This window comes from Eumetopias jubatus, unplaced genomic scaffold (assembly GCF_037043125.1).
Source record: "Eumetopias jubatus isolate StellerSeaLion01/CBP00866 unplaced genomic scaffold, mEumJub1_p1.0 scaffold_4, whole genome shotgun sequence".
Classification (NCBI taxonomy): Eukaryota; Metazoa; Chordata; class Mammalia; order Carnivora; family Otariidae; genus Eumetopias; species Eumetopias jubatus.
This window is the reverse complement of record NW_028274810.1, coordinates 66,879,926-66,904,132: the sequence shown is the minus strand read 5'-3', so window position 1 is coordinate 66,904,132 and position 24,207 is coordinate 66,879,926. Positions and strand designations below refer to the sequence as shown.

At 33.5% G+C, this 24,207-nt stretch overlaps 1 protein-coding gene across 3 annotated transcripts in view; it reads right to left on the bottom strand.

The window, feature by feature from the left end:
• Nucleotides 1-24,207, bottom strand: part of FAF1 (Fas associated factor 1) — a 489,058-nt gene that overhangs the window by 196,200 nt on the left and 268,651 nt on the right. For all 3 annotated transcript variants that reach the window (XM_028106760.2, XM_028106761.2, XM_028106762.2), the window contains exon 8: nucleotides 1,498-1,584. In XM_028106760.2, the coding sequence (XP_027962561.1) occupies nucleotides 1,498-1,584 (87 nt within the window). The remainder of the gene's footprint in view (nucleotides 1-1,497; nucleotides 1,585-24,207) is intronic.

Sequence of the window (24,207 nt, the reverse complement as noted above, 5' to 3'; positions counted from 1 at the left end):
TAGCACATTTTCTGTCAAATGTGTCAAATTTTCTCCAATAGGGAAAAAAAAAATCCAAAGTAAAAACAACCACCACATCCCTATTCGTTATCCATGGACAACCAGTCAATAAATCTAATGATTTACTCTATCTACATTAAGATCAGTTGCTTAGAAATAAATATGACTATATGTAAACAAGTTTTCCCACTTAAAAAAAAAGTTCCTCTATTTTCTGATTATTTTTAAAGTTCTAAAACCTACAAAGCATTTTCCAAAAGCACGGTGTTTAAATTGTGAAATAATTTAGACTCAGATAGCATCTACATAAATTGTTTAAAAATGTTTCTATCTTCCACAAAATGTATGATGGTGGTGTGGAGAGAGAAGGAATAATTATTTTTTTTTTTTTTAAGATTTTATTTATTTATTTGAGAGAGAGAGAATGAGAGACAGAGAACACGAGAGGGAAGAGGGTCAGAGAGAGAAGCAGACTCCCCGCTGAGCAGGAAGCCCGACGTGGGACTCGATCCCGGGACTCCAGGATCATGACCTGAGCCGAAGGCAGTCGCCTAACCAACTGAGCCACCCAGGCGCTCCGAGAAGGAATAATTATTATCCATATAGAAACACAGTATTTACCAGAAAATAAAAAAAGGTAATTTGCTTCCTAGCTATAATCATTTGGGTATTTATTATTAAAAGATGTTTACAAAGTCTCAATTTCTTTTTAGCCCTATTCATTACAAACATTGGACTTAACTTCAAAATTCTTGAAACATTCTCATTTTTTACCTTTTCTTCTTTTTCTTTCTTTTTTTTTTTTAACGGTATCTGGTTAGAACAAGATTATGGGTAAAAGTGGCCAAAATGTAATTTCAGCTGGCCCCCTTAGATGATAAAATTTACTTTTTGAGAAAAGAATAATCACTGCAAACAGGACAGAGACAGGCAAGTTTTCAAAATTTACAATAGGATAATCATTGTAAATAGGTATAATAACAGGTAAAAATGACAGACTAAATCTTTTCCTCTAGCTTTTTATGGCGGTGAAAATTATGGGTATTTTAAGAATAAAGGGCCATTAATATTACTGTAAAAATTAACATTTTAAAAAAGTATCAACCTACTATGGGAAATGTACTTTTAAAATTAAATATAATGATTAGGTTGATTTTGAGACAACTGTAATTTAGGAAAAAAAATTGTGCTTGGGATATTTCATTAGGAACGTTTAAATATATTCTTTTCATTAAGGAAAAAATTAAATCAAGCAGCATCAAATTCCTATTGATATTATAACATTACCAAAAGAATGTTGATATACTTGGTTTATGATATCTGTTCTGCAAATGAACTCAAATTATCACAACTCCTTATTTTCACATTATTTGATTTATAAGGTTCTTTCAATGGAACATTCAAAGCATTTGATTCTGCTTATTATCACAACCAATTAGATTGAAAGTGGCAAGAGAGAGAAGAGAATAAAAAACTGGTAACTCAACTGTCACTTACCGAGTCATCTGTGGCAGAAGTTGGCCAGCCCTCCCATAATTGATGGCGAACAGGGATACTAGTAAGGTCATACACATTTCTCTTTACCTATACAAAGAAAAAGACAGCACAATTAAAATAAGGTTTCCACATGACTTATGATCATTGCCACTTATGTGATATTCACTGTATTTCCTTTTCTGGATTTGAAACAAAAATTTGAAACTAGGAAAACAAAAGTCAGAAAAATTTTGTAAAAAATTCTAAATCAAATTTAAAAGCAAATTCTCAATGAAGGCTAGGGGAAATAAAGGTTCAATAAACATCTCCCTCTGCCGATTGTTTTTATATTCCTGGATGACTTCAAGTTTCTTTTCAGTCAGGAAACTTTAGGTACACAGTTCATCTATGATGGACTATAATTATAAATGTTATTAATGTATTAAATCTTTAAATGACCCATGATGTGCAATGAACAAAAGATATACTTCCAAGTTTCTATGTAGTTTTTGATGGTTGTGTTTTATTTTTTGGACAGGGCAGGAGGAAAAACCTGAAGGTATCTTTATTGTTTGGTGGAAGTTTCAAAGATATAAAAACTTAATAAAGCAGCACAGATTATTTCTTTGATATCACCCCAAATTAAAAACTATTTCAACAGAATATTTATTAACTGAAAGTCATCTATTAACATATTATTTAGGCTCCTCCTGAAAATAGGGTAATGATACTTTTAAATACTGTTAAAGATGAAAACCTACTTTTCTCAACATGCAACATTGTACCTTTCATTTTAAAAGGACAGGAGGTAAGTAATTTCTCCAAATAAAGTGTTGGAAGGTTAAACTCTATGTTACCCAGTAATTAAGAGGTATGGTATCTGTCTTCAGCTTTACTTCTAAATAGGACACAGAAATTCTATTTCATTCTGAATGTACAAATTTAAAAAAAATAACAAATCCTAAGAATGGAGAGATCACCCATCTTAATTAACTCTTCAAGTTAGTTACAGGAATACCTGACTGTAACAAGTAAAGCTAGTATTGAAATGTTGCACATAATCTGTTCTATGACACTTCGATATGGAAAACAAGCAGTATTCATTCATGTTTTAAAAATGCAGAAGCCTAAAGTATCACGTTATCCAATTACAGCATCTTGTATCACATTACTGTTTGTTATATATAAACACATCTAAGTTATCCTTCCAGTGAAATAGAGATATATATTCACTGGGGAAAAGAAAAACAACAAAACAAAACTCAGAACTCAATATATTTTTATCTCTAATGTACACCTGTGAAAAAAGACTAAGTAAGTGAGAACTGAGGAGCTTGGGGGCATGGCTTGATCCCCACTCAATTCAAACAAACAGCTTTTCTTCAGAGATTCTTAGCAATGGCTAGTCTACCATGCAGTATTTTGTTTATGGCCAGCTGCATTAAGTTTGGAAATTTTCATCAGTTATTATCAACCCAACAATTTAACCAAATGCAACTGGGCAAACTTCTGACCACTTCCACTAGCCTATTTTGTCATGCTTAAACATTAGTGCTCTTAAGGAACAGGGTGTTTCATAAACCCAAAGCATTATATTAATAAAAGAAAGGGAAAGGACAGAAAAGGCATTATGAGGAGACTTTAGGCCTCAACACAAAAAATTCCTTTCTTAAAGTTATTTTTGAATTATGTTGTCTAGATACACCAGTTTCCTCAGCTATTTTTTGTGGGGGGGGGAGAAAGACAAGACAAATATTTACATCTGTTGGAAAGGTAGCAAGCCTACCCCAGCATTGAAGAGTATATAAACAAATAACTCTGGAGTGGGATTCTTTAAATTCCACCTTAATTCCAAAACACAACAATATGGTATTATGAAATAAACAGTATTTTTCTTCTTCCATTAACTCATCTGTAACTGCACTGAATTGAATAACATTCCTTTGCTATTCTAAGCCTGAAAAGCATGTTCTGGCTATAGTGTTATGTTGGTATAAAGCACAACGCCAGACTGATGTGCTGAACAAAAGTGATCAAAGTTAGAGTAATGTTAGCCATTGCACAAGTATTTGGCTTCATTGTTCTTCCCAGAATGACATCTGTTAAGCAACTTGTCATAGAATAAACTGGTTAATGCGGACAGAACTTGGCTGAGACAGTACAACGTAAAGCATATTAGGGAAAGCATATTAGGCTAATGTTTGATTGTTCCAATGAAAAACTAAATTGACAGAGTTTCTGAGATTAAGCGAAAAGAATCATGTGTTAAACCACAATCACTAAACAACAATTTAAGTGAAAACAAACTAGTCTTTCAAAAATAATTTCCTATTTTATCAATGTTGTAACCATAGGCAGATTTTACCATTATATGAAAGAAAGATAAGTGATAATGATAGCAAAAGCACAAAATGAGTGATGGTTTTACTAATGGAGATACTCAAATTCCATTTTCTTCATTGACAGTTTTATGTAATTAAAAATTTACGTCACAATCTTGCAGAGAAGGAAAAAAATCCCAAATGTACACAAAAGTAAAAATGATTCTTTTAAAAAATTAGTATTCTAGGAAACCTGAGTAACAAAATACAGCTGTGTATAAAATGATGCAGATGAATTTAAGATCACCATGAAATATATGAAGAACACAGAGTTCTCTTAGGGAAGAAGGATGGAGAAACAGAGGAAGGAGAGTGAGAGGCTGGGGGGAGAAAGGTAGGACTAAAGGGAAGAGGGAAAGGGGACAGGGAGGGAGAGAGAAACTGAGAGACTGATTGATTTGAGAGATTTGACAGCACTTGAGAGAGGCAGAAAGAACACACACACAGGCTGGGATGTTGTAGCTGGCATGCCCAGCTGCCATTATTGTGCTACTTCTGATGGAGTTTCATCTTTAGAGATTTGTGTTAAATTCCATTTAAGGACAAGTGGCACTTCACAGGGTAACATTTCCTAAGGGCCTTTTTGTCTTACACATTTTCTTTGATCAGCATTGGCTCAGTAACATGCTGAACCTTCATAATCTTTTCAATTCTGGTTATGCATTAAGCTCTAAATCTATGAGATTTCAGGCTGCTAAACTATGCAAATGTTTCAATTAGTTCTGAAGAAATTTAATAAATGCTTTGATTACCAGCTGAACATTAAAGTTATGTTGCAAAGTATACTGTATATGGATCAAGTATTCTACATTGACAACAGACTTTTCAGAGTTTGTTTTCTGTATTTTCTAAAAGGATAGTTTCATTTCTTCCCATTGCCTCAGATAAGATAATTGATTGTGACTAAGAAAAAATTAGATTAACTTGAAATAGTACAGAATTAACACAGTACTGATTTGCTTTTCATAATAAACATTTATTATACTATAATTAATATATAAAGCTAAGCAATGCTCTTAACTTCAAACTTCATATTTCCTCATGTGCATTTTCAGTGATAAATACAGCACTGGGGAAAAGATCATTTTTATTATGACCTGCTCAATATAAAATTATATTAAGATCTTCATCTCCCACAAAGTTTTCTTTTGAGTTCCATAAGTTTTCAAATTATTTTATTTTTTAGTTAAATTTTATCAGAATTTCTTAGAAAAAAAATTCTTATGAAGTTACTCTGCTAAAGGCTAAATTTTGAGGCTCAGATTAGCCTCGAATGAGTTGTTTGTAGCTATTCAAACTGAAATATAAAAAACTTGGTTAAAACTTGTCAGCCTTAATAAAATCATTCCTTGTGTGCTAAATGTTGATCAAACTACTGAGGAACATTTCAGGGAATTTTAAATGTCATTTCGGTATTATCCAAGAGAAAGCAGATTCTGATAGTAGAAAAGGCACAAGTTTTGAGGTATTATGGCATAATGAGAGGAGAGAACTAGATTTCTAGTCCTAATTTTGCCCAGCTATTATTGTGGGCAAGTTGCTGAAATCTCTCTGAGACTTAGTTTACTCCATATTAGAAGAGAATAAAACAAGATCACTTTTGATTTTCAAAATTCTAAAACTTTATGACAATATTGGAGTTAATCCTAGGAACAGGAAAAGAAGAGCATTCTATATGTAAGACAAGGAAGTAATGTGGGAAAGTTTAAAATGAACATGGAAGAAAAATAGTACGAGTTAATACAATCATCCAAAAGGAAAACTGCAAATAATTTCATGTAAGAATAATAGATTTATAATAAGCATTTAGGTGAATTTTTGTCTTAGATGAGAAAAGTCTTAGCTTTTGTTTTTTATTAAACTAAAAAGTCTACACTTTTTAAAAGGCTAAATAACAGTTTCCTCTTATGAAATCTCATTTAAAAGTAAAGCCAGTCATGTTGGTTTCCCAAATAACTATTCCATCAACCAAATGTTATCAGTGAGGCTATGGTTTTGCCAGAATACTACTAGCTAAGTGATACAGTTGTAAAGTTCCATTAATTTATGCCAACATCTTTAAAATTTTGAAATCTGGCTCAGGATTCTTCACATATCAAACATTTTAATATAGCAAAAAAAAGAAACAAAATACTTAATTTCCATGGGATTAGAACAGCTATAAATTTATGAGTATTCTAGTTCCTAATTTCTCTGTATTAAGAATACTATGGCAAATTACAACCCTTACCAAAAAGTACCCTGAAACAGACATCTATCTCATTCTCTTATCAATCTTAGAAGAAAAAGGCCTTTGGTCCTATTAGAACCTGAACTTATCCAAATTTTAATTATATCAAACTTTGAACTCCAAGTACTTCACACTACCAGATGATGCTCTGGTTAGGAGTTTGCTAAATAGTAACTGCACTGAACAAATAAGTATTTGTGTGTGGGTGTTTAAATCAAAATAAGGCATACAGACTAGGCTTCCTTCCAGTTTCCTAGCAATCTTTGGTGCTCTGAAAGGCTTATAGTTAAGAAACCAATCATTCCTGATCCAGACTGGGTTTTGAACACATACTTTATATCTAAGGACTTTTCTTTTTCTTCTTCTTTTTTAACATATTATATACTCACTGCAGTTGCAGATGGATTTGTTTTACTAAGATGCAAGTTAAAACCCTCCTAAAAATCCTTCCTGAACAAAAACACTTGAAACCGGATGGTGCAAGGGGAATGAGAAGGTGGCATCAGTAATCAAATGTTAATTAGCAAGCTTTTTTCCCCCTTCCCTCAGGGCTGGCCTGTGTTGGAGAATTCAAATCAGAAATCAATGCTCCAACTGTTTAACTATTACTTCTTCTCATTAACCATTTAAAAGACTCAGCAATTCTCTCCTCATAAAAACAGTAACTCGAGACATTTCTTTTTCTCAAATACCATCTTCCAGAAAACAATGAAGATGTTGTTTGAAGAAAACTATAAAATTGAAGTTGCTTTCAATCAGGCTTTGAACTGACTGTATTCTGCTCTTTAAAACATCTTTTGGCTCTAAATGAATTCTTCATTCCAACAACTGTAACTAAGTTTTGCTTTGTATACCATACTTAAAAAACTTATTCTACCTCTTGTCGGTAAAGAGGTTTGACAATTGGCATTACCGCGAATGAGGACAATAAAGCTAATCAAATATGGAAACACATTTGAATGCATACACTTGGAAATGGATTTTATCCATCCTGAAAAACTACCAAGGATAAGATTTAACACTTTCATTAGAAACATGGTTATATTCATAATTGCCTATCCTAAAAGGCTGCTGTGGGTGAAAATGATATAAAATAGACAGATCATATTTAAAGTGACTGAACTAATGATCATAAATTAAAATAAATTCGTATCTTTAGCTAAAGGTTAAGCCTGGATTTTAAAAAAGAATTCCTACAGTGCTAAGACAATGTTTATAGATGAGCAAGGCTGAGTATATTTCACAAATAGTAAAGATGCTAAATTTTAAGAGCTTTCTGGAAAAAAAAGGTTTTGAGAAACTATGAAGTTGCAGAAGTTGAAACCATAAACAACAACAATAAATAGAACAATTATTTTTCTACAACAGTGGTTCTCAAAGTGTGGTACCTGGAGAGAAGTACTAACATCACCTGAAAACTAGAAATGAAAATTTGGGAGACCCATCCCAGACCTAGTGTGTTGGAAACTCTGGGGACTAGCAATCTGTATTTTAACAAGCCCTCTAAGTAATTCTTACTAAGCCAAAGTTTAAGAAGCACTGTTTTAGGATGTGTGAATCATAGGCTTTCCCAGATAACCATGCCTCTCTAGAATATTCATTCTAAAGTTCTTTGAATTTGTGCCTAATGTAGACAATCCTTTCTGAGAATAAATATGATTAATAATGATTTGTTACAGAAATTTTAGACATGCTATAATTTTATTTGAATGATAAAGTGATCATTGTTAGTTTAAGAAATTAATGAGACACCCCACTACCTCTTTACTACAGACTTTATAGCACTGAAATAATTGAGAAATAATAATCTTCATCATTGAAAATCTGTTATTCTTCTGTTTTTCTGCCTTAAGCTTAAGTGTGATTGCTTTCTGGCTATAACAGATATTTGGACAACACAGTAAAACTGCAAATCCACAGTAAGTGATATATTGGTCACAATAAATAAATAACAAATAAATAAGTAAATTTCGAAAACACCTCTATACATCAGCTGAATTGAAGAAATGTTCCTAAACATCAGAGAAGCATGTTTGAAGTAAATGAAAAGCTAAACAGTTTTGTTTTTTGTCACTCTCTTAGGCTAGAGAAACAAGACCCAAAGGAAAAACAGCAAGAGGTTAACCTCATATCAGTCAGTCGAGACCTTGTCCTAGAGGGCAATATCTCCTCTCTATTCTTTATGGAAACAGTAAGAGAGCAAAGGTTTTCAAACTATTTACTGGTCTAATAGATATGTTTTTTAATGCCTGCAATGAATATATCAGTCACTCAAAAAATGCTCTTAAAATTTCCCCTTTTAAAATAAAGTAAATCAATCAATTTATAATTCCTTCCACAATTAAGTCAAAAGTCAATCCTAGAACTGCACAATGATAAGAACATTTTTAGGAGTTTTACTTTAACTTAACCCTTTTATAAAGTTCAATTTTATGCATTACTTCAAAGATTGATTATATAAATCCAGAAATACCTGTATGTAAGAAATGTTTTGATTTTTAAATCTGAATTTTAGTAGACAATTTAATATAATGTCAGAAGTAGTATATAAGTTAATCTTAAGGATATAATCGTATGTGTAAAATCCAATATTTAACTATAAGGACATTCATTGCACCTTGTATATCATCAAACATATACAAAATTGGCACAATTCTTAATATCCAATAATAGTATAAATAAATAAATAAACAAAATAACATGCATCCATTAAAATGATGATGTAGAACCAGGGTCAGCGAAGTACAGCCCCGAGGCCAAATTCAGTCTGTTGTGTTTGTAAATGAAGTTGTATTGGAACACTACCACTTCCACTTGTTTATATAATGTCTGTGGCTGCTTCTGAACTACTATGATGGCAGAGTTGAGCAGATGCAACAGAGGCTATATGGCCTGCAAAGCCTAAAATATTTATTATTTAGCCCTTTACAGAAAAAGTTTGCTGACCTTGATATAGAATATTTACTAACATGAAAAGTTGTTACATATTAAAGAAAAACCAGGTTACAAAATTATGTACATTTCTGCTTGTTATTAAGTTACATACATATATACACATATACATATGTGTATATTATATATATTACATATGTGTATGTGTACTATGTGTATGCACAGAAAAAAATACACAAGATAAAATTTGTTCCCTCTGTATCATGGAATTATGACTCATTTTTTTTTTATCTTTTCTAAGTTTCTATCACTTCTGTAATAAGAATTTTGTTTTACTTTATTTTTATTCAAGGTAAAGACATGCCCTTCGAGTCAGAACAACCTTGTTTTCATTTTCAGCTGTGCTACTAATTATAAATAACCCTGAACAATGTAAAGGGGAAGGAAAGAGAAGCAACCGAACATTTACTGAGTATCTTTTACAAACCAGGAACTGGGTTTTGTTAACATATCATCTTCACAACAACCTTTTACATATATTATTATCTTCATTTAACAAATGAGAAATTGAGGCTCAGAGACAATAAAATAATTTACCTACGGTGACTACTTAATTAAATTAGGATTTAATTTAGTTCTCGGAGATTCTAAAGTCTAGATTCTTTCTCAACTATGACATAATCTTCTCTTAGCCTGAATTTCCTCTTCTGTAAAATTAAAGGGTTGTAATAAATTATCTTTAAAATTCTTTCCCACCTGACACTTTTATAAATGCAATGTGTAAGAATTTTCTATGAGACCATTTATACTTACTCTAAATGGTTGGTATCAAGTGGTAACAAGTAAGAGTAACCAACTACAAATAAAAAGCTCTGTCATGAGACCCAGAGAGCCTTTTCACACCTGTTGTGCTGCAACAGGCAATGAAGAGCAAGTTACAGGCTGTAGATTTTGTACTTTTAAGCACTATAGAGGAATGACAACTGCCAGATCAAATAGCAACTTGTTATTGTTTCAACAGTTGAATGTGGCCTTCACAGTATGAGGGCAGCTCCTGGTGTCATACACAGCTGGGAAAGAAATAGCAAGATAAAAAATTTTCAAGGAAAATAAATCAAGGCAAAAGAACAGTTAAAATAGTAAATAAACTATAAAGTGAGAGGTAACAAAGGCTCTTTCTCTTATAAACTTTTGCCCAAAGCCTTCTGAGTTACCATCCCATGCTAATGTAAGAGTTCTGCCTAGAATAAAAGAATTTGAAGACATTCACACTATAGGTCTGCTTCTTCTACTTTGCCAATTTACAGTAAATTATGCCCTACCTTATTATTCTAGTTTTCCTTCTTTCAATAGTTGGGCCCTCTTGCCAACCCCTCTTTTGATTTGGACAATGCTTTTGATTTGGACAAGTGAAATTCTGGTCAAGAATTTGTTTTACTTACAATCTCTACAGGTTCTAATGTAAAATTGTGGGGCAATGACGTTAATCTACCCTACCAATTTGTTTTATCATAGACTTGCATTTTCTTTTAAATTTTATACACACACACACACACACACAAATTAAACTACTTGCTCAAATGTCATTCAGTTAGTCTAGGTCAGGATGATAATGCAGATTTTAAGTTCTTAATCCATTTCTTCTTTCCTCTCAAAAAAAAATTTTTTTAAAGAAAAGACCATTGCTTCTAGAGGAAACTTCAAATTTTTTAAAATGCTGCCAATTCTACTGTTTTGGGCAAAGACCCATCTTTATATTTTGATAAAGATTGTGTATCCTTTACCCATTCTGGTAGCACCACACTGATGCTTAGACATGATGTTTATGTTTGCTTTGCTGCTTTCTGTTGCCCATCCAGGCCTTTGCCTTTCTCTGAGATGCTGAAAAAAGTGGTGGGAACCATCAGCAATGGAAGCTCAGTCTATAATCAGGTCTCTTATAATTTTATCTTTTCTTGTTAACAAAAAAATGCAAAAAACAAAGACAACAAAGGGACTTAGTGTTGGGGTCTGCCATGAATACTAAAGTGGCCTGGGGGTGTGGCTCATCAAGTGAAAATAAACCATTCAAGTCATCCACATCAAGGAGAAAGTTTGGGAACACTAGGCCAGTGTTTGCATTTGGGGCCCTGGAGTCAGGAGAGTTACATTTCCCTTCACTCTGCTTAACCAAGGCACCAGAGACAACCTATTTAACCTCTCCTTTCGGAAATATTAAGTAATCTCCAAAGAGCAGCACTGAACGATATTCAGAAGTGCATCCAGTTAGGTTTTCTGATTCTAACTTGCTACTTTCCAAGATCAGCTTTCAGTATTACTCTCTCCAAGAGATATGTGGGTGGGAGGGCAGGGAAGATATCTTAAGGAAAGTAGCTGCCTTGACTAAGAGCAAAATTGTAATAAGAGGATGGGCACCATAATCACATACCTTGTTAATTTTAGGTGAATGAGGTAGAGTAGGAAACTTGTTCCAAATGACAATTAAAACTTATCAAAGTGAACTGACACTATGAATTAAAGTCTAATACTACACACCAAACCCTAACTAAGGACTAACGCTGCCAATGCTCAGAAGCTCCACACAACTGGGTTTTAATTAAGGCAGTTACAATCCCAACCCAAGGATTTCACTGTTAGGGCTGGCTCTGAAATGTAAATATAGCTATTTTATAAGGAAAACAAGAGGAATACCCTAGCCAATGTATTCTGATCTTAATGTACTAAGATCAGAAAATGTTTTTTTTTTTAAATCATGATTCATTAAATAAGCAGGCATTATAAATAAATTGTCTGAAGTCTCCCATTAAAAAAAATTACTCCTATTTATTCATTAACAAAGCTATTCCTTAGCTCATCCCTGCCATAACCTACTCTATTCAAAACCATATGGGAAAGGACATTAAAAAACCGCCACAAACCATGGACTTCTGGTATTAGTGCTACACACTGCATACCCCTATTCATTATTCTACCTCCCTTGTTTAATCTATCATTAAGATTCAGTGACCCTACACTAAATTTAAAGCAGATCCTTCCTTCCTCCCATGCCTAAATTCACATACTTTTCTAGTTGGGGATGCCCTCAAGTATTAACAACTCTACGGGGTTTCTCTAATCTCAGCTCTGAACTATGTCATGCTATAGAACCAAGAAATTGCTGTTTTACATCTCTAACTATGGAGGCTTCCATATAAAAGGACCATATAATTTACTTAATAAGATAAAGGGGGAAAAATCACCATTTAATAAGTATTTTTTTCATTGTATTTGAGGTGCATGGAGACACTGTCATATGCTATGTTGTCTTACAAGTTAATAATACCTAGAGGCATTACTTCAACTGTATTCATCACAGAACTCAGAGTTTTAAATAATAGTGAAAATGTCAGGTGTTGACTATCTTAATAAATGGAAAAACAAAGGAAAAAAAGAACATGTTATCAGCAACGATTTTGGGGAAAAGATTTCAAGAAATTAGCAAGGTAGTATTTCTAGAAAATACTAAACTTCATTGTCAAGTTATAAACAAAAAAATCTAATGTACAATGTGGCAAAATAAAGGGTAAGGAGTTGTGTGTATGATGGTCTACCAGTGCTAACAGAATTTTCTGTGAAGATAGAAATGTTCTTTATCTGTGCTGTCCAATAGGGTGGCCATTAGTCCCATGTGACCACTGAGCATTTAGAACACAGCTAGCTAGTGTAGGTGATTAAGAAACGTAATTTTTAACTTTATTTAATTTTAATAAATTTAAATTTAAATTGCCACATGTGAACAGTACCTACCCTACTGAACAGTATATTAAGATTACTTAAGGAAGTAGAGAACACTGAACATAAAAACATACTACTGATAAAACTATATACTTACATACTTTATCTCATTCTTATTCTTTATAGTCCTTGAGACATATAGAAATATTGTGCTAAATTAATTTTTCACACATATACTTTTATTGTTTTTAACGATGTTAAAGCAGCCTAATAAGTACCAAAAGGAACTAACTGCTTTAGTATTCTGAAATTGAAGGAACAGTGACAGAATATATATAAATAATACCTTACTTGAAAAAAGGCAATATGGGCTATATTATAATCCTTAAACATCCAAGATAGTCAAATATTCTTTAGGAAAAAATATAAGCTTGATTTACATAGTTGCCACATTGTGTAGGTCTAATTATTCATCAATTCCTTCCTTCCTTCCTTCCTTCCTTCCCTCACTCACAAAATGGTTACTGGGAATAATTACAATGATTTAGATGTTACTACAACAAATGATGTTAACTGTACATCTGGCAGTTTTTCATTTAAGAGAGTGGTGATTCAAAATTAATACCTTCTTTTTGGGCCAAGGTTCCTAAAGCATTCATAGGAGCAGAGCTGGAAATAGACAGATATAATAGATGCTATAACCACTACCAGTCTCATACTCAGGTCCATATTGATTCAGTAAGTTATTACTGAGCATCTATCACTTCAGTGATTACAATACCAGCCAAGAAAGTGCTGGGTGAACAAAATGCAGACCTCTGTACTCCCTTGAGGAAGTGCATCTGGTTATAAGAAAATATGTGAGGATGGCTATAATATACTTGTTATAGGATTTTTTTTAAGGTAAATAAAATGACTGAATGAATGAATGAAAAAAAATGCAGATGGGACCAGAGAAGAGAGTTAAGAATGAAATATAAAACATTTCTCCTCCTTTAAAAAAGCAGATCATCTTTTTATTAATTCCAAAAATTAGGGTGACATTAAAAAATACTTTTAAAGAAAGCACATAATATACTGCTAACAAAGTACTAGGAGAATTTCTCACTGGATTTTATAAACAATAGATAAACATGTTCTAAGTTTAACAAATACATTCATTGAGTGCTAATAATTCATGAGCATTCATAGCTGTCCAGCCAGTCAAAAAATATCTACTGAGTGTCTACAATGAGGAAGGTACTATTTTGTAGTAGTGACTAAGAGACAAAGTCTCTGCCTTCATGGAGTTTAAATTCATTCTATAGTATGTATACATATGGCAGGTGGGGGTGGGCAGTAAGGAAGGAGACAGAAAAGAAATAAGTAAAAATATAAACAAGATAATTTCAGATTAGTTAAGTTCTATGAAGGGTGATATTAGACTCCTACAGCCATTCTCTACTTTAGATGAGTTGAATCCTGAATGAGAAGGTACTTATCCCAGAAAGAATGTTCCAGGCATGAAACATGAAATGCAAAGGTACTGTCAGGTGTTTTAGATAGACGTATACACTCTCTAATGTTTACTATCAAGTTCAACGCCAGCTTTTATTCTTTTTTTTTAACAGAAAAAGCAACTGAGGATTCAAACTCTCCAAGTAAGTAGCAGAAACAGGATTCAAAAGGAAATGTATGGGACTCTGAGGCACTTTCTCTTTTTCACTGTACCATGATACTTACCCCAAAACTAAAACTAGAAAGTCTGTTCTTTCTCATTATATTACTGCCCCCCCTTTACATCCCTTACCAAATAAATATTACCCACACAGTTCACTTACTTGCTAACTCTTCCTTCACAGGTTGGGTCATACATTAGTTCAACTAGACTAAATAGTCATAAATCCCAAATTACTGTCAGGTACAAATTAATAAAGTTTATTATACTAATACCTAAACTCAAAGGGATATTTCAGAGATTCTGATCAAAGATACCCTGTCTTCAAACACAGTTGAGTGTTGTTTGTACATTTTTGCTCAAGAGAATAGATATTGTCATGGATTCCAAAATAAAAGGCAAGTGCATTTGATCATATTTTATTTTTTGTCATGTTTCACTACATTATGCCAGTACTTAATAAATTTGAGGATATCTATTCTTGAAAATTGTGGCAGCCTAGCAATCACATCCAATGAAAGCCAGTTATTTCAGAGCATCATTCTCTGACACCCCAACACTACCACACCTTCTAAATTGAAAAAGATGATGGGAATAGCTGTTGCTAAAGCACAGCTAGACCCTTATCACCTTGTGCATTTAAAAGTAAATCTGGTAAACTTTCTATACTTGTATATGTTTATGGTTCTTTCATTCATCCATTCAACAAAGATTTCTTAAGCACTTCCAAAGTTCTAGTCTCTGATAGTCACTACAGCAGCTTTCTCAAATCCAGGTGTCCAGAGCAGCCAGACAGGAATATAAATGAGTGAAATGTGATGGGCAAATGGCATTTAGATTTAGTTTTGAGGAAGCAATAGTGGGGTCCTGGGGACTATGGCAAACAGGAGAGCATACTGCATCCAATGAGGTGGCTGCTACTCCAGAACAGCTGATTGCTGCTCTGAAAAATCTGGGGTTCGATGTTGCCAGAATTTTTCATTCTTTGAGAGAAGCCAGAAGCCAGGAATCCTGGTTTGTTTTGTTTGCTAAATGTGAAGCCTCCCAACTTTTAAATGTTGGCAACCAGTTCAAATTTAAAACACTCTTGGACCAAAACTGATAGCCAAACTTGCGGTTCGCCAGTTTACAACCTCTGCAGGACAGATACAAAGTTGAAAAAGACACAATATTCTTGCCTTCAAGGAAGTCACAGCCCTGTGATGGGTTACACCCAGAAACAAATATTCATGGTTCAATGTGATGATTATTATGATAAAGATATCAACAAAGTATTAGGAGCGCACAGGGAAGAGACCATTATAAACAACTGCAGCTACCATTTATTGAGTGCCAAGGCACGGGTCTACACACTTTGCATATGTTACTACAGTTCATTTTCACACCAATCCTGTGGGTACAGAAAGGGCTTTATTATGTGCTAGAGCTGGATTTGAACCCTATTCTTTCCAACTTCAAAAATCTGTGGGTTTTTTCCTACCATATCACACTACTCATTGCTCCAAATAAAAGTCTTAGTTTCTGAAGATCATACGCAATATTTGAAAAATAAAACTAATACTTTTGCACCCAACTCATTTCATAAGAGAGAAAATTTAAGATAGTCTTTTCAATTTAATAATTGCCCTGGCAACTACTTATACAGTACATATTCAAGATGTGAGCTTTAAGACATTAATAGTTGAGCTGTAGTACATTTTTGTATCATGAAGTTTTTTTAAAAATGCTGAGATCCTAGTGGGTTAAAGAACTGCATTTACTCAATATGCAATAAATTTGTTAATTTGATTAATTTAGCATTCAAACAGCACTTACTATGGCCAAGCACTATTCTAAGCACTTTTACAGATATTAACAATTTTCATAAATTTTTTTTTAAAGATTTTTACTTATTTATTTGAGAGAGAGAGAGAGAGAGAGAAAGCACATGAGAGGGGGGAGGGTTAGAGGGAGAAGCAGACTCCCTGCTGGGCAGGGAGCCCGATGAGGGACTCGATCCAGGGACTCCAGGATCATGACCTGAGCCGAAGGCAGTCGCTTAACCAACTGAGCCACCCAGGCGCCCATAAATTTTTTTTTTTTTAAATGACTTTCGGGGCACCTGTGCGGCTCAGCTGATGAAGCGTACAACTCTTAGTTTCAGCTTAGTCCAAGATCTTGCAGTTGTGGGATTGAACCCTGCGTCAGGGTCCATGCTCAGCGTGGAGTCTGCTTCAGATTCTTTCTTCCTGTCCCTCCCCCTCTGCTCCTCCTGCTCCCCCACCTTCAAATAAATAAATAAATAAATAAATAAATAAATATCTTTAAAAAACTTATTGCGGTATGATTAAAATACAAAAATCTGTACATATTTAATGTAAACAACATGATGAACTGGAGGTAAGTATACACCTGTGAAACCATCACCAGTCTAAGCCATAAACGTATCCCTCACCTCCAAAAGTTTACTTCTAACCTCTTTATTTATTCTCATCATTATTATTACTATTATTTGGTGATAAGAACACTTAATGTCTACCCTTTTAGCAAAGTTTTAAGTATACAATACAGTACTATTAACTATAGCCACTATGCTCCGCAATACATCTCTATGACTTAATTCATCTCATATAACTGAAACTTTGTACCCTTTCACTAATACTTTTCCATCTCCTCCTTCCCCACTCCCCCGACATCTGGCAACCACCATTCTACTTCCAGCTTCTATGAATCTGATTATTTTAGATTACTCATGTAAGTGATATCACGTAGTATTTGTTTTTCTGTGTCTATTTCACTTAGCATAATGTCTTCTAGCTTCATCCATGTTGTTGCAAATGGCAAGATTTCCTTTTTTAAGGCTGAATAGTATTCCACTGTGTATATAAATCATATTTTCTTTATCCATTCATCCGTAGATGAGACATCTGAGGCACAGAGAGGATATGTAACTTAACCAAGATCACATAATAATAATAATGATAATAAGTGCCTCTCTATGTTTTAGTCCCACTGTGATATACATGAAAAGGCAATAAATTATACACTACAATATATACTTAGTTTATAGTAAAACAACATGAATTAAGTGTTTCAGCATCGTTACAGTTCAACCATTAGTATGTGCACATTAACTAATCACTTTGTAATTCAATAAATACCAAAGTAACTTGGTTTGGAAACTATAATACCATCAAGATAAACCAATACACACTTTAAAATGCTTAATTTCACTAGTAACTAAGAAAATGCAAATTAAAAAAAATACCATACCACTCATGGGGCACCTGGGTGGCTCAGATGGTTAAGTGTCTGCCTTCAGCTCAGGTCATGATCTCCAGGTCCTGGGATAGAGCCCTATGTTGGGCTTCTAGCTCAGCGGGGAGTCTGTTTCTCCCTCTCCCTCTGCCTCTCCCCCTGCTTGTGCTCTCTCTGCCTCTGTATCTCTCTCAAATGAATAATTTTAAAAATCTTAAAAGAAAATATCATTCACGGCTTTCAAAGGGGAAACAACTAAAAATATTGACATAATCCATTGTTGGTGTAATATGCATGCTCAAATAGCTGGTGGGTGAAGTAAAAGGTAAAGCTTTTTTGAAGGGGTAAATTTGGCAATTATCTATTAAAATAAAAATAATGTATCCTTCAACCCTGTCATTCACTTTCTGGGTAGCTATCTTAGAGAAATCCATACAACTGACAAAGAGGGGCTGTCAATTTTTATTTTTTAAGGCTTCTGAGTTCCTGAGTCATTTACATTGAAAATATTATTTATGTACTTTCTGAGTAACTTAAAAAATAGTAACTAACACTATGATGGAAAAATTGTTGTTACACTTTAAAATGTCAACCTAAGTGTGCATAATCATTTCTTCATTTTATTTCATATTACTAAGTATAGAAAAGTATGAATTGTGAAGCATATCTAGGCCAGATATGTAAACTACAAAAGGAAAATAATTTGTGTTTGACTATTTGATATAACCACTACACAAAATTAACACTTGATGTCAGGCCCTTCCCCTGCTCCAGGCAGGTTTAACTCCACCTGTGCCACCCTTAAGATACCCCACAATACAAAATCTAAAAACTGCATGAAGAATATCCCCAATCTTTCATAAATACAAACAGCATTAGCCTCATAGGCAAGTGTATAGCGACTGAGTAAGCAGGCAACTGTACACTACTGAAACCACAACTGTCATTTTTTATTTAACTCATGGGTCAGACAATGTCAAGCTTATATCTGAGGGCAAGTTCATTAGTGTTTGACCAGGGTATACTATAGGGAATCCTTTTTTTCCTCTATCTTACACGTTTCACAAAACACCATTTTTAGGACTAAAAACAAGGAAGAAGGCAAGAAATGGACAATCATAAAGTAAAACTAGTTGCTTTCTAAAATATATATTTTCCTCTGCCAGATCCTTTGTCTACCAAATATGATCATCAACACAAAGTACATTGTTTTATAACTGCTAAATGTGGCAACAAAATTACTGAGGGAAAGGAAGCCAGTTCCTTTTTAAAAAAAGGCTGTAGTTATGAATTTCAACACCATTCACTCCTTTATTCAATATTAAATGCCAAATGCTTTATACATGAACATATCCCTCAGTATCCCTATTAGATGGCCTTATTTCCACTTTACAGAGAAAAATGACACCTAAGGATTTGCCCAATTGATATACTTGTTTCTCTATGCAGATATTTAACAATGAAAAATTTAACATATCCAAAATTAAACTATTCTCATACCCAGTCCTATTTTAATAAATGGCACTACCATTCAGTTACTCAAGTCAAAAATTTAGGAATCATCTTTCATTTTCACCTTAATCTCACCATTCATTCCTTTTAATTCATAACTAAAACAAGACTACCACTGTCTCTCACCCGGACAAGTACAATAACTACCATAAAAGTCTAGGTGCTTTCACTTTTGCCTTCTGCAATCTATTCTACACATAGCAGCAAAAATAGTATCTTAAAAAACATAACTACATCATGCAATTTTTCTTTTTGAAACCTCTAAAAGCATCCCATTGCACTTAGAATGACTTGGTCCCCACTTCTCCAAATTAAGAACTAATTATTCTCTCACCTACCAAGTTATTTGTTTAAAGATGAATATGTGACCCAAGCCGAGCCAGTTAAATCAGTAGCAGAAATTCGACTGTAACTATGAGAGAGGCAAATTTCACTAAACTTACTAAACTTGCAGAATAAACTTGGAACTTTATGTACTAGCCACTGTATCGGCACTTGGGAAATCACCGACTAAAAATAAAGATAGTTCAAAATAAAGTGGAAGCAAAAGATAAGACTGCAGTTTATGCTGGTTTGTGCTAGACATACCACTTGTGCTTATTCATTATTCAAACATTAAAAACTCACTATATGTCAAGTACTATACTGGGTAGACCCCAACAGGACTAGAAAATAAAAGGAACCTTTTTTTCTACATATATCAGAAAAATGGTATTTCCTTAAAACAGTTACTTTCATGCTTCCATGCTTTTCCTCTTGTCTGCTTGGAAAATTCTTACCCATTTTTAAATGTCCACCTCAAATATTACCACCTGAGAAGGCCTTTTTAAACCATATAGCCAATGTCAGTCCCTACAATCTTCAATAGACTTCTGTTACAGCACTAAATCATCTTTAATACATATGGGCTTATTTCCTTAGAAGTCCACATGAAAATTATCCTTGTGCTGTAAGCTATTAGCATGGTGCTTAGCAAATGGTAAGAGTGCCATGAATATTTGTTGAAATAGAAGTCCATATTTCTTTTACATAGGAATAGCTTTATACAAATGACTCTAATGTAAGATATTACAATATTAGGTATCCAAAATCTCACAAAGAGCTAAGAGGAAAAGTCATTCTATCTCTATGGAAGACTAAAGAAAGCTTTACAGAAGTGGCATCTTTGAGCACGGACCTTAAAATCTTTCTAGATATGGACATGGAATGTAAAAGCAGTCAGAACAGAAGACAGCATGAACAAGGAAAGGTACAAGAAGTTGCAGGGGTGTGTGTCTAAGAATGCAGAGCAGCTCTGAGTGGTTGGAGCTTCTGGTAAATAGGAAGAACAAAGGTGAGGTTGTTTGTGTTTAGTTCACAGCAACACTCAGACATCGAGAACAATTTTTATTACTCTGTAGATATTTAGGATATGGAATTAAGTATCTAATGGATGTTGAACTAGACCTTAACTTGCTACAGAACACTGCAGACATACAGTAGTACAAATAAGTAAAACATACCTAGACTCTCCTCTTGAAGCTTACAACAAAAAAGAGAGCAATGGACACAATGATGAACAATTTTCACGCAATCCAGACCTCAGTACATCTTTAAATAATAAAAATCTGTATTCAATGCTTATTATTAGGCATTGTGTTAAGAGCTCTAAATGCACTAATAAAGTTAATTTTTCATAACAAACCCCTGAAATATGTCATCTTTGCAGAGATGAAGAAACTGAGGCATGGAGAAACTAAATAACTTCACAAGGTCAAATTTAGTAAGTGGTACATCTAGCATAAAGTGCCTCCCCTCACAAAGGTAAAAAGAGAGTGAGTTTGAGTGGACAAGTTTCTTAGAGGCAGCAAAATTTTGTTGTAGTTATTGAACTAGGTGTTTGGGTTATGCTGGGGAGTAATTTTACTTCCATGAAGCATATAGTCTAATGGGAAAGACAAGTAAGCCGACACATAATTACAACTTCTGATCAGTCCTATGAAGGAAATAAACTGAGCTTAATGATGGAAACTAACAAAGTAGTGGAAACCTAGTTAGATTGGGGAAATGGTGGCAGAGAAGGTCTTTCTAGGAAGACATTGAAGCTAAGACTTGAAGAATGAGGAGCCAATCATACAAAAGATGTTCCAGATAGAAGGGTATGTAAAAAGTAGGCAAGAGCCTTATGCACTTAAGGAGGCAAAGTGATAATTCTCAGTAAATTCTACCTTATTTCTATAAGTTGTATTTCAATTTAGTATTGCCTAAAACACGTTTTTACTGATTAATAAAATCATAACATTGTGCAGTTAAAATGTAAAGCACAATAAACAAAATAAAAATATTGGTAATTGCTATATATTTCCACATGTAACTGTATGTCACAGATATTCTAAAAGCAAATACTAAAAAATAAAATAGTTTCTATACAAGCATTTAGGTACAGTCTTAACCATACATCTTAGCAGTTAATACATCTAATAACAACACCATCCAGACTGACAATACATTTCTGGTAAATGACCTAAACATGAATAAATCCTAGAGCCTAAAAGTTTTACCTTTGTTTCACAATAAGTAATATTTTGCCTTGAGATAAAATCTAGCTAAAAAGGAAAACCACTTTCACTATGATGTACCTAGTATACATAGTAGGTGCTCACCAAAAGAAAGCATTTTTGTTTCATATTTAATTAATTACGATACAGACTTAGGGAATCTTAAAAGATTAAAATAATGTTTTCTAAGTTGAAGCAATGTTAAGCTCTGATAGTGTATGATAACAGGAACATCTAATTAATATTTTATAAAACTAGCATTCAAGTGTTATTGACAATTTGTTTTATCACTAAATATTAATTATAATTTTTTAAAGTTTGTTTCTTATTATCCTTTGGCTAAAATTCATTTTATAGAAAAGATACCTTAAGCAGAAGTTATAATGCTCATTTTATTAAGGAAACACTTCGAAAATCCAACACGGATTCCAAGAACTTTAGAGCCCAAAGTATCCTATGGGATCATCTGGTAAAAACAATTACTCAGTGCAGTATTCTCCATAACAAGAATTTCTCACACATAATCAGAATTTTTTATAAAATAACTGAAAAAAGAAAAGTTAGTTGTATGCTTCATTTCTACCAAAATTTGTGATGACCTTAACTTTGTCTGAAAAATAAAAAGTAGTTATTCTTTTCATGTTTTGATTATAAATTTCAAATGCCTATTAATCTCTGGAAATGATCCAACAGTATTCTGGAACACAAACACACACACACACACACACACACACACACACACTTGAAAACAAATACTAGCAACACTATAAATTTTTAACCCAAACAGGAATCTCACATTTTTCTGAATAGCTTCTATCTCTTAACTTTTCCACAGAATAAGCAAGGTTATATTAAAATGTCACCCCTCCATTATTATTATTCTTGAATCAAACATCTTCAGTATCTGCAATGCACAAATTCCAAACAGCACAGAATTTCACCATGCAACTGAGTAGCTGATACTGAAAGATGTACCTCTAGAGATAAGAGTGCACTTGTACCTAATTAGAATTGTTTGAAATTTTTCGCACTTTCAATAAAACCAACAAATATGCATGTTGTGTAATGTCATTTTCTGTCTGTCTCAATTTTACCAACAAAATATTTAACCTATTGTGTAAAGTGAGAGTAGAACTTCAGAAATAAAAAAATTATGTTGGTGATTAACCTACTTACCTCCTTGGTCACAAGAATTAACCTGCTACCTATTCAATACATACTAGTACATCTCAGCCCCCCCCCTTTTTTTTCAGTAAGCTCTATGTTCAACGTGGGACCTGAACTCACGACCCCAATATCAAGACTGAGCCAGCCAGGCACTCCTATCTCAGACTTTTGAAAGGGATTTAAAAGTACTGTAAGTAACATAAATATAATGTATAGAACATAAAACAGAACTTCACAAAGCTGCTCTTTCTATTCTTTTAATACTTAACGTGTTGAGATCTGAGTATGTTTATTTTCTTCAAAATTTAAAGGAAATTAAAAATGTAAAGAATTTTTCAGTTTAGATAGCTATAGATGGCACGTGGAAGGCCAGAAAGCACAGCATTTTTTTTTAAACTTATATGTATCATGATTATGGAGGATATTTTAGAAAAAATAAAAAATCCAAATGATTAACATTTTCTTTAAATTTCATTTTATGTAAATGTCACTTTTAATAAAACTGACAGTAACATTAATGAAAAAATAGTTCAAGTTGTTTTAATACAGTAATTTTTAGTAATATTTGAGGTCCAAGACATTGTATTTTCATTTGTCGGTATTTATATCACCTATGACTAGAGAGAATTAATCAGTTAAGTTACCTCTTATAATGTGAAAGGAAATCTTTCAGCTAATTTGAGATGGTTCACACTATTGGCTTCCAACTTGGAAACTGAAAGGTGAGTCAGTCAGTTAAGCAATGGATGCCAAAAACTACTTAGTAGGCAGCAAAGTCATAGCAGGAGTAGCTTAACAAGGTGATAATGGACAGAAATGCCATCCTTACTGTGCTATTGAAACATCTGTGTTTAATAGACTTGGTTTCCAACAGACACGTTTTTTGGTTCAGACTCTGAAGCAAAAAGAAAACTGCAGACCATGACAATGGGCCATTTCCGATCTCAAAAAATACACTAGACTCTGAAATTCAGTCTCTGCCAGCAGGAGTCAGACAGTAGAGGAATAAGGCAGCTGATATATTCAATCACTTATTTATTCATTAAATCTGCAAAGAGTATTCCTATCATAGGGCAGGCATTGAGAAAGAAATGAATCTGAAGGAATTCACAAACTATATGGGTTAGAGAGACACAACTAGTGATGGCTGGTAAATTGGTTCTCCCAAAACAAAAAGCCATGATTTGAAGAGTTTGCCAATTTACATGGTGTAAATACTCCCAACTGTGGCCAATTTCAAACTACCAACAGTTTATCAGGTTCACAAAATTCCTGAGTATCTAATCTAGCAATCAGCTTTCTTGCACTGACAGGAGTTAGCTCCAGCACAACTAATGACTTCAATCAAATTTTTGCAGTTAACACCAATAAGTGCTATAACAGATGCATATGTTAAGTGCTATG